At 34.9% G+C, this 13569-nt stretch overlaps 1 protein-coding gene across 5 annotated transcripts in view; it reads left to right on the top strand.

The window, feature by feature from the left end:
• The window catches only part of RALGPS2 (Ral GEF with PH domain and SH3 binding motif 2), a 164700-nt gene that overhangs the window by 56336 nt on the left and 94795 nt on the right, over positions 1–13569 (top strand). For all 5 annotated transcript variants that reach the window (XM_060132625.1, XM_060132614.1, XM_060132594.1 and 2 more), the window contains exon 5: positions 5242–5325. In XM_060132625.1, coding sequence (XP_059988608.1) covers positions 5242–5325 — 84 coding nt within the window. The remainder of the gene's footprint in view (positions 1–5241; positions 5326–13569) is intronic.

The raw sequence follows: 13569 nt of genomic DNA, 5'->3' as shown, positions 1-13569 counted from the left end.
GATATTTAGTGGCTATTGGGAGGTTGAGATGGGGCAGGGCAAAATTCCTTTAAGGCCAGTTAACCGTAAATGCATGTCAAGGTTTAAGAAGAAAGTACTGGATGAGTTCCTGGAGTCCCAGTGCAATGCCTACTTCATAATCCATTAACTTGGTTTTTGTTTTCGTTGTTTTTTAAACTTTTGAGGTAATTACAGTTTCACAGGAAGTTGCAAAAAATAGTACAAGGATAATTTTAGATTGACAGTATCAAACCCAGGAAATGGATGTTTGTACAAGACATGTCTGTATAGTTCTGTGACGTTTTACCTTTTTTTTTTTTTTTTTTTTTTTTTGGCTGCGTCGGGTCTTCGTTGCTGTGTGTGGGCTTTCTCTAGTAGTGGCGAGCAGGGGCTACTCTTCGTTGCGGTGCACGGGCTTCTCATTGTAGTGGCTTCTCTTGTTGTGGAGCACGGGCTCTAGGCGCGTGGGATTCAGTAGTTGTGGCGCGGTGCACGGGCTTCTCATTGTAGTGGCTTCTCTTGTTGTGGAGCACGGGCTCTAGGCGCGTGGGATTCAGTAGTTGTGGCATGTGTGCTCAGTAGTTGTGGTGCACAGGCTTTAGAGCGCAGGCTCAGTAGTTGTGGCGCATGGGCTTAGCTGCTCTGTGGCATGTGGGATCTTCCCGGACCAGGGCTTGAACCCATGTTCCCTGCGTTGGCAGGCGGATTCTTAACCACTGCGCCACCAGGGAAGACCACGTTTTATCACTTGTGTAGATTTGTCTTATTGCTACCCCCATCCAGATACAGAACTATTCCATCACCACAAAAGATTTCTCATTTGTGCTACTCCTTTATAGTCACACCCATCCTACTCCCACCCTCATTCCCCACCATCCTTAACTCCTGGCAGCCACTATGCTGTTCTCTATCTTTATAGCCCTAGTTTGTTGTTGTCTTAGATGGGCTAGTAATGTAACATTGTTTCAAAGGGGAAATGTTTTCTGAAGCAGAGACTACTATCTTAAGTTTTTAAGAACCTGCTTGTTCTTATTTTTTAATTATAAGTTTCTTTAGGATGGAGGGCTCCAATGGAATTTTAACCTATTTGCTCCCAAGTAATGTGACTGGAGGTTCATTTAACTCCTGCCTTCTTTCAGTCTGCTTCAAACAGAGTTTTATTAAAGGGGAAAAGCATTTTTTCATTAAGCTAATGGTGTTGAAATGTCCCAAAAGTTGAATGGATTTTTCAAAACGTCTTAGCATTTCTTAGTTGAGGAATCAGAAAAGCATTAAAAAAAAATTTTAATGTAAAAAATAAGGCCACAATTCACTAATACCTTTGTGTTTCTTATCATAATAAATTATAATGATAAAGATAGGATCAAATGAGTTGATATGTCTAAAGCGCTTAGAACAGTGCCTGGCACATAGTGATCTCTATGTTAGTTTTAACTATTATTTTTATTGCTGCTGTTAAGACATATGTTCTCAGGAAGAAAGGACTTTTTAAGCACAAAATCAGAAGATGAGATCACACAGAAAAGGACAGGTATATTGGCTACTTTAAACAAACAAAAGCCAGCCCCCATATGCACATAAAGAAGATTGGGAAGATGTTTACATAGGTTTATTCGGGTGGTGGGTTTATAGGTGATTTACGGCCCCCAACCCCCATTTTCTATTTAACAAATACATTTAGCGACCATAATTCCTCTTACAGTTGGGGAAATTAAAGTATAATATATAGAAAGGGAATTAAATATACCTAGTTTTGATATGACTCTTGTGAACTGACACTCAGTAGTGCTAGTATAAATGATTCAGTATTTCAGAAGGGCAGTTTGACAAGGATCAAGGCCTTGAAAGGTTCCTACTCTTTGACTTAGGGATTTCACTTCTAGGACTATATATTTAGGAAATGATCAGAAATGTCGGAAAAGGTGCAAGAATGTTCATTATAGTGTGACCTTATAATAGGAAAATGGCTTATCAAATGGCTTGATAAGTTTAATAACAATTTGTTAGAGACACTTTGATTATAGAATTAATATAAATATGGAAATTATATTAACTGGTTAAAAAACAAATTCAGAGTTGATGGATTTAAATCTAGGAATTTTGTCCTAAACTGTGACATCTTTATATGGTTGTATAAATAGGCTGTGATTTTTAGAAAGAACAAACATGTCTTCTAGAAGTTTGATGTTTTTAATATAGTTATTATATGTCATTTTATGTTAATATCTACCACTAAATATTTTCTGTCTCTACAGGGAGATAATGTGCAATGAGCATGTATCTAGGCTGAGTATCAAGTACCAAAAATTTCTTTTACTGTAGAGTTGCTTCTGTCATTTTTTTTTTCCGTCAGTAATTTCGAATTTGAAAGTTGCAATTTAATTTTAGGTTTAAAAAAAGTAATTCATATCTTCAGAGCATTTACTGTTTATCTATTGTGTTAAAGTGATAATTTTCATCACTTTCTTCAGTATTCCCTGTCTCAATTGCTCAAGCCAGAAACTTGGGAATTGTAGTACTTCTGGATATGTCATTCTTAGCTTACACTGTGTGGATCCAGTTTTTGACCAAGTCCTGCCTACCTCCAAAATATCTTGAATATTTTACCAGTTATTTTCAATATCCACTGACACTACCCTACTCAAGGAACATTACCTTTTCCTTGAAGTATTATAATATCATCCCAACTATTTCCTCAGTCTTCCCTTGCATCAATTCATTCTTTTTTGTTTCTATTTTATTTTAAAATTTTATTGAAGATATGCATATATCATGTTTAAGAAGCCATATATTTCCATAGGAGAACAAAATATAGCACTATCCTGTTGCTCCCACCCTTCCAGCCTCCACCCTTGAGCCCCACGCCCATCCAAGTCTCTTTGTGTTTCTTATTTGGAGGAATTTATATGTTTTTAAGATAATATGTCTAAATGCCTATTGCTTATGATTTTTCAATTTTGGTTATGATTTATTGATTCTCTACTATAGAAGATGATTTCAGTCTCTCATTTTCTCTTCCTCTCACATTTACACAATTTACTTCCTCCTCTTTCTGTGTAGTTATGTCACAATTTTGACATGAGTAAGTAATACTGGCTCAACCATTCTTTACAAGTGTAGAGAAAGCTAAAGAACAGTTGAGCCATGATTACTTACTTAAATTTTGTTTTCCTTGAGCTAAATAACTTACTTTAGCTTTCTCTACATTTGTCACTAATTTTTCTGCCAGAAGTGAATGTAGTGAGTGTGTTTTCTCAATGTGTTCAAACACTCCAGATATTGCTTCATCTTTCAGAGATGTCTCTTCGAATTTCCATCCTTGCTACTTACCATCTGGACTGTTGTTCTTAAGGTCTGCTCATTGCTTTGTCCCAGGATCTCCCTTTACTGTTTATCTGGGAATTTCCAATATTTTCTTTCTATGTTGGTTCCTCAGTTTCCTGGATCTTGTCTTCCTTTTTCTTTGCTAGTTTGTTTTGATGGAACACATATTCTACTAGCTCTCTGATAATAGGTGCATATAAGGCAAATTCTCTGAGACTCTCATTTCTGAAAATGTCTGTGGTATACTTTCATACTTAATTGATATTTTTGTTGGATAAAGAATTCTAGGATTTTGAAGGCTTTGTTTCAGTTGTCTTTTAACTTCTAGGGTTGCTATTGAGATTTCTGATACCTTCTGATCCCTATTTTTCTGTAGGTGATCTGTTTTTGTTTCATTCTGTTTTTGAACTGATAGATTTTATTATTTCTTTGTCTCCAATGTGCTACAGGTTTTTGATGCTAGGCCTTGGTTTGAGTCTTCTTTTTCTTTTCTTTCTTTCTTTCTTTTTTTTTTTTTTAATCTTTTGTAATGGGCATTAGACAGGTCTTTTGTCCTTCAAGTTCTGGAGGTATTTTCTTGAATTAGCATTTTTTTTTTTTTTGATAAGTTACTTTCCTCTATTTTCTCTGTATTCTCTTAAAATTCTTTTTATTATTCAGAAGTTGACTCTTCTAATTAACATGATATTTTTGCTCCTACTTTTAGCTTATTGTTTAAAAGATATTATCACCTTTATCTCACAACTCTTCTGATTTTTTAAATTTCTTGTATTATATTTTCATGTCCAAAACTTTTATTTTGTTTTCTAAATATTTCTTATTTGTATCCTTCTGTTTTTGCCATTTAATGGGAGAAATATCTGTCTGAAAGTAATAATTATATGGTTTTGTCCTTTTCTTTTCTCAGTTTTCTTTTGTTCTCTGACCTAACTTGATTTCTTCGGAGGTTTTTCTTTTTTCCTATGGATTCTGTCTCTTTCTGGTGGTGGTGGTTGTATTACAGCAGGGTTCTTAACCTATTTTGAACCTTGAACCCTTTTGGCAAACGGAAGCTTCTGGAACTGAACGCTTCTTTAATATCAAAGGAAATCAGTCCTAATAAGATACACTTATTAAAATATTTTTAAAAACTGTTCTATGGCAATATATATGCCTCTTTATTAACATATTAAGTAAGATTTATAGGTAATGAGATTACAACTTCAAAGTAGTGATGAGGGTGAATGATATTTTTGAGATCTCTGTACCAGTTGTAATGTGCTATGAAAATATCTGTGATTTTTATTAGTGACAAAGTCACATGTATTGACAATTCTTCTATAATTTGTAACCTGCATGTATAATTAAAAGGAACATCATTTCAGTTAGAGGTTAGTGTAAAACAAAAATTTAATTTTTTTTTTTTACATCCAAGTTCTTGTGCCCTTTGAATTCTGTTGATAGACCCTGTGGGGGATCAAACACCCCTTTATTAGAGGTTTCTTCAAATACCTGGGGTCGTTGGCTGTCAGCTCAAAGATTGAGGTACTAGAAAGCTGATTGGAAGCTCTGAATGAATGACTGGGTCTTGACAACTAGTGGGCTTCACTCTATGTTGTGGGATGCTCAGCTTTCATTGTTTGTAGGTAGATTTTTCCTCTTGGGATTCAAACCTCTTGAAAGAAGAACCCATCATTCTGCACATGGAGTATAAGTCTAATTATCTGTGTTCACATAGACAAGTAATTTTGCCCTCTTATATTCTAATAATTTCCTTTTGTGTTTTAACTGAATGGTTATGCTATTAAATGTGTTCATATTAAATAAAACAGTTCTGGGAAAGTATATAACTGTCTTTAATGCTTTGAAACCATTAATGCAACAGGAAAACTGGGCTATTTCATGTATTTATATTTAATTTTCAACTTAATTTTTCAGGAGCTTTCAAGTTGTGGATGGAATAAAAAGGAAAAATACAGTTCTGCACCAAATGCGGTTGCCTTTACAAGAAGATTTAATCATGTGAGTTGCTTATAAAATTTTGATATTTAGTTTCTGAAATTCAATTTCTCAGTTTATAATTTTCATTAAGAAATAGCTTTAAGTTTTTACATCAATTCTAGAGCATTTTCAGCCAATATCTCTTCAGATATTGTCTCTGCATGATCTCTGTTTTTTTCCTTCTGTAATTCCTATTGGAAATTTACTGGAACTTGACATTCTTTCCTACTTGTATCTTAACCTTTCATATTTCATCTATCCCTTTGTGCTCTGTTCTGCATGACTTCCTCAGATCTATATTTCAGATCACTAATTCTTTTCAGATGTGTCAAATCTGTTTCAAATCTGTGTGCTTTTACACTAGTGTCATTTTTTTCTTATTTTTAAAATTTCTTAAATCATTTTCAACTTTTTATTTTATAATTTCTGTTATTATCCAAAGTCCTGGGAGTACTAATTCTCTGTATCTGCTGATCCTTACTCAAAATGGTTTGTTTTCTTATGATTTTGTAATTTTGAATTGAGAGCTCATGTTCATTTAAGCTTTAGCTGTGGGAATTTTGCTGCTGCCTAGATTGAGGGTGTATACTGTCGAAGAGGCATTTTGTTTGCTTTTGCCAATACCAAGGGCTATTACAGAAGTAGGACTATTTTTTTATGTTATATGTTTTGGTTGGGGAACATCTGTACTGCTCTGTACTGAAAGTTTAAGCTTCAAATCCAATTAAGGGCAAGTTACAAATTCTTGTGAAAGGCTTAATTTTCTCCTTCTTCTGTGTCATCTCCCTCTGTCAGTAGGTGAATTGTTTAGTCTACTTTTTCACCAAAATTGTAGCCCTTTGAAGATCCCTTAAATAGGAACAGACAGGGGACGGTAGAGGTGTGAGGCCTTATATTATGACTTTGAAGGAGTATTAAATCCCTATTGCCTATGCTCTTGAGAGGAAATCTTCCAAGGACAGCTGTAGTACCCTTTCCTTCTTTGCCTTTATTTCCTTTGTTTTTGACCTCTAGTGAAATCTTTTCTTTTCCTTTCAAGTTAGTTATACACTTTTTAAAAAATGGTTGGGGTTTAAAAATGGGGTTTATAGCAAATAATTTCTCAAGTTATTTGGTTCACTGTATACCCAAAATGGAAATGAGTTAAAGTTTTTTTTTTAATTAGATTAAACCATTATTAAGGGGCCTAGACAAACATGTCTTATACTGAATTCCTTATTTAAGCTATTTAGAAGTTTTAAAATTTTTCTGAGGTGGTCAGAATTTATCATCACAGTAAAACTTTTTTCTTTGCCATACAAAAACATTGTAACAATACCCATAAATTTGACTTTAGATTTTTAAGCACTCATATTCTTCTCTTTTTTTTTCATATTATTCTTAAGTAAGCCAAAAGGTTGTTAGAGTCAAATATGTCACAGTGTACCAAAAGCTCTTATGCTTAATCAAGATTACAGTTGATCTATAATAAGCTCCATTAGTTAGTTATTCCATTGCTGTCATTTTCTCCTAGGAGGGTGTTAGGAAATCTGAAGGTAGCAAATTACAAAGGAAGTTACAGAGAGTCTTTTATTTTTAAAATGAGTTTCTTGTAGGACTTCCTTGGTGGTGCAGTGGTTGAGAGTCCACCTGCCAATGCAGGGGAGACGGGTTCGTGCCCTGGTCTGGGAAGATCCCACATGCCGCAGAGCAGCTAGACCTGTGAGCCATGGCCTCTGAGCCTGTGCATCCGGAGCCTGTGCTCCGCAACGGGAGAGGCCACAACAGTGAGAGGCCCGCGTACCGCAAAAAAAAAAAAAAAAAAAAAAGAGTAGCATATAGTTGGGTCTTCCTTTTTTTTGGTCTGGTCTGACAATCTCTGCTTTTCAATTTAGACCTAGAAAAAAATGCAAAGAGAGTTTCTGTATATCCCTAACCTCCCCTAATCTTAACATCTTAGGTAAGTATAATATAGCTATTAGAGCCTGGAAATTATCATGGGTACAATACCATTAACTAAACTAAGGGCCCTATTCAAATTTCTTCAGTATTCCCACCAATATCCTTTTTGTTGTTGTTCCAAGATACCATTTTGGATCTCACATTGCATTTAGTTGTCACTAATTCCAACAAAAGAGTTATTTTGGAGTCTGTTTCTTTTTAATGCTTTTTCTCTTAACAGTCAACTTTGAATCTGTTTCTTTGTGTGTCTGGTAATTTTTTCAATTGTGTTGTCATCATTATGGATAATATGTTATAGAGATTCTGGATTTTGTTGTCTTTTTTAGAAAAGTATTGATTTTTATTTTATCAAGCAGTTAACTTGGCTGGACTCAAAGTCTAAATTCTGCCTCTCCTTGGAGAACATATTTCTCCTTGGAGAAGTCTTTCCAGATTTTATCTTCATTTGGGCTTCTTCGAGTTTCCCTTGCACGTGCACCATTGCATGGTCAGCCAGAGATTTGGATGGAATTTTTTTTTTTTTTTTTGTGGTACGCAGGCCTCTCACTGTTGTGGCCTCTCCCATTGCAGAGCACAGGCTCTGGACGCGCAGGCTCAGCGGCCATGGCTCATGGGCCTAGCCGCTCCGTGGCATGTGGGACCTTCCCGGACTGGGGCACGAACCCATGTCCCCTGCATCGGCAGGCGAACTCTCAGCCACTGCGCCACCAGGGAAGCCCCTGGATGGAGTTTCTATATAGATTTGGGGGATTTTTCTCGCCTTTCCAGAATTTCCCCCCTCACTTTCTAGCCAATTGTCCTCTGACTTTCAAAGCCATTAAGACTGTGACCTTCTGCTTGAGTTTCTGGTGCTCCACATTGTAACTGGTGAATGTCCTCAGACAATAAACTTTATAAGTGCAATTTTCACCCAGTGCATCTTACTTTTTCCAAAGATCTATTCTCCAGTTTCTGCCTTCTTTTGGTTCCTCTCTTGTGCTTTTAATAGTTGTTTTTATAATTTGTAATTATAATCAGATGAGCATTTCCAAAGATACCTGCTTCTCCACATTACCAGAAATGGAACTCTCCCCCATCCTTTTAAAACTATGGTTTTTTATTAATTATCGAAACAGTAACATACATTGCAGGGAAACTGTAACAAGGTAGAAATTTATTAAAAGGTGGGGGGAGAAATCACCCTGAGGTGACTGTTGTTAAGATTTTTAGTATATATTCTTCCATTCTTTATTTTTTTACTAATCTCATAGAAATAATGCTGTACATGTAATTTACAGTCCTGTTGTCTTAACATACCATGAAACGTTATTGTATCATAAAATCATTTTGAAAACATTTTAATTATCTGTATAATCTCCTATGACTTGACTCTATCATAATTTTAATAATCACTCTATTTTGGCTATTTCTCTGATAACTTGTATTCATGCCTTCTGGCCAGTGGCTTCCTGATTTTTTTTTTTATTGGGGGAAGGGTTGTCTAAGTTTCTTTTAAATGTTACCTTTTGATAATCGGAAATTTGACTAATAATTGGAAATTAATGTTTTTAGGAATGATAATGATTTTAGGTTATGTTTATAAAAATACTCCTTTTAGAAAATATTTATAGATGCAATTATATATTGTCCATGATTTGCTTCACAGTATTAATGGGGCACTTGAGGGTAGAGTGAGGGGGGAGGTGAGAAAGCTTGGCCATAACTTGGTTGTTGAAGCCAGTTGATGTGTACTGGGGACTTCATTACTATCATCTGTTAGTTCAGTATACATTTAAAGATTTCCATGATAAAAAATTAAGAAACTGTCTTTAAAAGCTTAACATATATTTGGCTGCAAATAAAAGGTTTTCATAATGCTTTTATATGATTATAAAACCCTGAATAAAGCAACTAGAGTTAAAAATAGCCTATGAATAAAATTTTTCCAGGATTTACTTCTTAATGAAATATTTGATACATTTTTAAGAATGTGTTAAATGTTTGTTTGAATCTTATGAAATTGCCAATGTTTGACCATTTTTACCATTTTTAGGCTACAAAACTGGCAAGTTCGTATGGTTAATCTAATATATATTAGGAAATATTCTGATAAACAACTGTGAATTCACCACCTAAACTAAGAAATAGAATATTACCAAAACTGTTGAAGTATTTTACATATTCTTTGTTCTATCCTCAATTAAGGGGGGTAACCATTATCTAAAAATTTTTATTTTCTTCTATCTTTTGTATTTTTTTAAACTTGATTTAAAAAAAATTTTAACTCGTCTCATAATTCCCATATATATAGATTTACCAGAAATATTTGTACCCCTAAACAGCATGTTTTATATCTTGCTTGTTTTTCATCTTTGAAAAATATATCATCAGACTATATGTAGTCTTCTCTGGTTGCCTTTTTTCACTTGTGTGTTTCTCTGCCATATCCACGGTCATGTATGTAGCTCTCATTCATTGTACTTTCAGTGCTGTCTTCTAGCGTTTCATTGCATGAATGTATCAGAAAGAATTTATTATTCTTTTGAGGATAGACATGAGATGTGTCTCCTAATTTTTTGCTGTTATGAAGTATGTTGCTCTGAATATTATAAGAGTCTTTTTGGTACCCATGTGCAGTAGTTTCTTAGGCAGTGGCTTTCAAACTTTTTGACTGTGACCCACAATAAGATAAAATATTTTACATTTCAACCCAATACAGAAATTAAAGTTTTCTGAAATAATATTTACTTGTATTAGATGATATGTACTTTGATCTTTTTCTGCAAAAAAAAAAAGCAGTTGAAAAACATTGCTGCTTAGACTTACTAAACTGATACCATAAAGTGGGTGAAAAACACTGTGATTTGTTTGAAAAAATATGTGCCTAGATGTAAAATTTGTGTCATAAAGAGTATATCCATGTTTAACTACACAAGACAGTGTCTAATTTTTTTTTCAAAATGATGGTACCAAATTTGCATTGAGCTTTCATTACTGCATATCCTTGTCAACATTTGGTATCATCAAACTTTACAATCTGGTATAAAATGACTTCAGCTTTCATTCTCATTCAATTAAATATTTATTAAGCTCCTACTATGTCCTGGGCATTGGTCTTGATGTTTGGGATATATTAGTGAATAAGAAAAACAGAGACCACTCTCTTCGTGTACCTTTTCATTCTAGTTCTTCCTAATTTTAATTTCACATATTTCTTTTTTCATTTGCAGAAGTTCTGTCATTTTCATATCTCTCCAGTCATTTGTATTATTCTCTTATTTCCTACTTTAAACCACTTATTGTAAAATAAAACATGGATACAAAAAAACACACAAAACAAATATATGGTTTAATGAAGTTTTACTAACTACTCTACAAACTCCTCCAAGTGCCTCATCTCAGTCCACACCCTTTCTTCTTCCAGCAATACCCACTTTCTTGACTTTTATAGTTCCCACTGTCTGGTGTTTTGTAGTTTTATCACATAAATGTGATCGCTAGTTTAGCCTTGCCAGTTTTTTTAATTTGTTAAATGTTTACCACTATTTTTTTTGAATTTTATTTTATTTATTTTTTTATATAGCAGGTTCTTATTAGTCATCAATTTTATACACATCAGTGTATAAACTTCAATCCCAATCGCCCAATTCAGCACACCACCATCCCCACCCCCCCATGGCTTTCCCCGCTTGGTGTCCATACATTTGTTCTCTACATCTGTGTCTCAACTTCTGCCCTGCAAACCGGTTCATCTGTATCAGTTTTCTACGTTCCACATACATGCGTTAATATACGATATTTGTTTTTCTCTTTCTGACTTACTTCACTCTGTATGACAGTCTCTAGGTCCATCCACGTCTCAACAAATGACTCAATTTCGTTCCTTTTTATGGCTGAGTAATAATCCATTGTATATATGTACCACAACTTCTTTATCCATTCGTCTGGCAATGGGCGTTTAGGTTGCTTCCCTGACATGGCTATTGTAAAGAGTACTACAGTGAACATTGGGGTGCATGTGTCTTTTTGAATTATGGTTCTCTCTGGATATATGCTCAGTAGTAGAATTGCTGGATCATATGATAATTCTATTTTTAGTTTTTTAAGGAAACTTCATACTGTTCTCCATAGTGGCTGTATCAACTTACATTCCCACCAACAGTGCAAGAAGGTTCCCTTTTCTCCACACCCTCTCCAGCATTTGTTGTTTGTAAATTTTCTGATGATGCCCATTCTAACTGGTGTGAGGTGATACCTCATTGTAGTTTTGATTTGCATTTCTCTAATAATTAGTGATGTTGAGCAGCTTTTCATGTGCTTCTTGGCCATCTGTATGTCTTCTTTGGAGAAATGTCTGTTTAGGTCTTCTGCCCATTTTTGGATTGGGTTGTTTGTTTCTTTGATATTGAGCTGCATGAGCTGTTTATGTATTTTGGAGATTAATCCTTTGTCCATTGCTTCATTTGCAAATATTTCTCCCATTCTGAGGGTTGCCTTTTCATCTTGTTTATGGTTTCCTTTGCTGTGAAAAAGTTGAAGTTTCATTAGATACCATTTGTTTATTTTTGTTTTTATTTCCATTACTCTAAGAGGTGGATCAAAAAGATCTCACTGTGATTTATGTCAAAGAATGTTCTTCCTATGTTTTCCTGTAAGAGTTTTATAGTGTCTGGTCTTACATTTAGGTCTTGAACCCATTTTGAGTTTATTTTTGTGTATGGTGTTAGGGAGTGTTCTAATTTCATTCTTTTACATGTAGCTGTCCAGTTTTCCCAGCACCACTTATTGAAGAGACTGTCTCTTCTCCATATCCTTGCCTCCTTTGTCATGGATTATTTGACCATAGGTGTGTGGGTTTATCTCTGGGCTTTCTATCTTGTTCCATTGATCTATGTTTCTGTTTTTGTGCCAGTACCATATTGTCTTGATTACTGTAGCTTTGTAGTATAGTCTGAAGTCAGGGAGTCTGATTCCTCCAGCTCCGTTTTTTTACCTCAAGACTGCATTGGCTATTCGGGGTCTTTTGTGTCTCCATAGAAAATTTAAGATTTTTTTTTCTAGTTCTGTAAAAAATGCCATTGGTAATTTGATAGGGATTGTATAGAATCTGTAGAATGCTTTGGGTAGTATAGTCATTTTCACAATATGGATTCTTCCAATCCAAGAACATGGTGTATCTCTCCATCTGTTGGTATCGTCTTTAATTTCTTTCATCAGTGTCTTATAGTTTTCTGCATACAGGTCTTTTGTCTCCCTAGGTAGGTTTATTCCTGGATGTTTTATTCTTTTTGTTGCAGTGGTAAATGGAAGGGTTCCCTTAATTTCTCTTTCAGATTTTTCATCATTAGTGTAGAGGAATGCAAGAGATTTCTGTGCATTAATTTTGTATCCTGCAACTTTACCAAATTCATTGATTAGCTCTAGTAGTTTTCTGGTGGCATTTATAGGATTCTCTATGTATAGTATCACGTCATCTGCAAACAGTGACAGCCTTTCTTCTTCTTTTCCAGTCTGTATTCCTTTTATTTCTTTTCCTTCTCTGATTGCCATGGCTAGGACTTCCAAAACTATGTTGAATAACAGTGGTGAGAGTGGACATCCTTGTCTTGTTCCTGATCGTAGAGGAAATGCTTTCAGTTTTTCACCATTGAGAATGATGTTTGCCGTGGGTTTGTCATACATGGCCTTTATTATGTTGAGGTAGGTTCCCTCTCTGCCCACCTTCTGGAGCATTTTTATCATAAATGGGTGTTGAATTTTGTGCATCTGTTTTCTGCATCTGTTAAGATGATCATATGGTTTTTATTTCTTCAATTTGTTAATATGGTGTATCACATGGATTGATTTGTGTATATTGAAGAATCCTTGCATCCCTGGGATAAATCCCACTTGATCATGGTGTATGATCCTTTTAATGTGTTGTTGGATTCTGTTTGCTAGTATTTTGTTGAGGATTTTTGCATCTATATTCATCAGTGATATTGGTCTGTAATTTTCTCTTTTTGTAGTATCTTTCTCTGGTTTTGGTATCAGGGTGATGGTGGCCTCATAGAATGAGTTTGGGAGTGTTCCTTCCTCCACAGTTTTTTGGAAGAGTTTGAGAAGGATGGGTGTTAGCTCTTCTCTAAATGTTTGATAGAATTCACCTGTGAAGCCATCTGGTCTGGGACTTTTGTTTGTTGGAAGATTTTTCATTCCAGTTTCAATTTCAGTGCTTGTGATTGGTCTGTCCATATTTTCTATTTCTTCCTGGTTCAGTCTTGGAAGGTTATACCTTTCTAAGATTTTGTCCATTTCTTCCAGGTTGTCCATTTTGTTGGCATAGAGTTGCTTGTCGTAGTCTCT

This window comes from Lagenorhynchus albirostris, chromosome 2, assembly GCF_949774975.1.
Source record: "Lagenorhynchus albirostris chromosome 2, mLagAlb1.1, whole genome shotgun sequence".
Taxonomy (NCBI): Eukaryota; Metazoa; Chordata; class Mammalia; order Artiodactyla; family Delphinidae; genus Lagenorhynchus; species Lagenorhynchus albirostris.
This window is presented reverse-complemented; position numbering and strand designations above follow the sequence as displayed.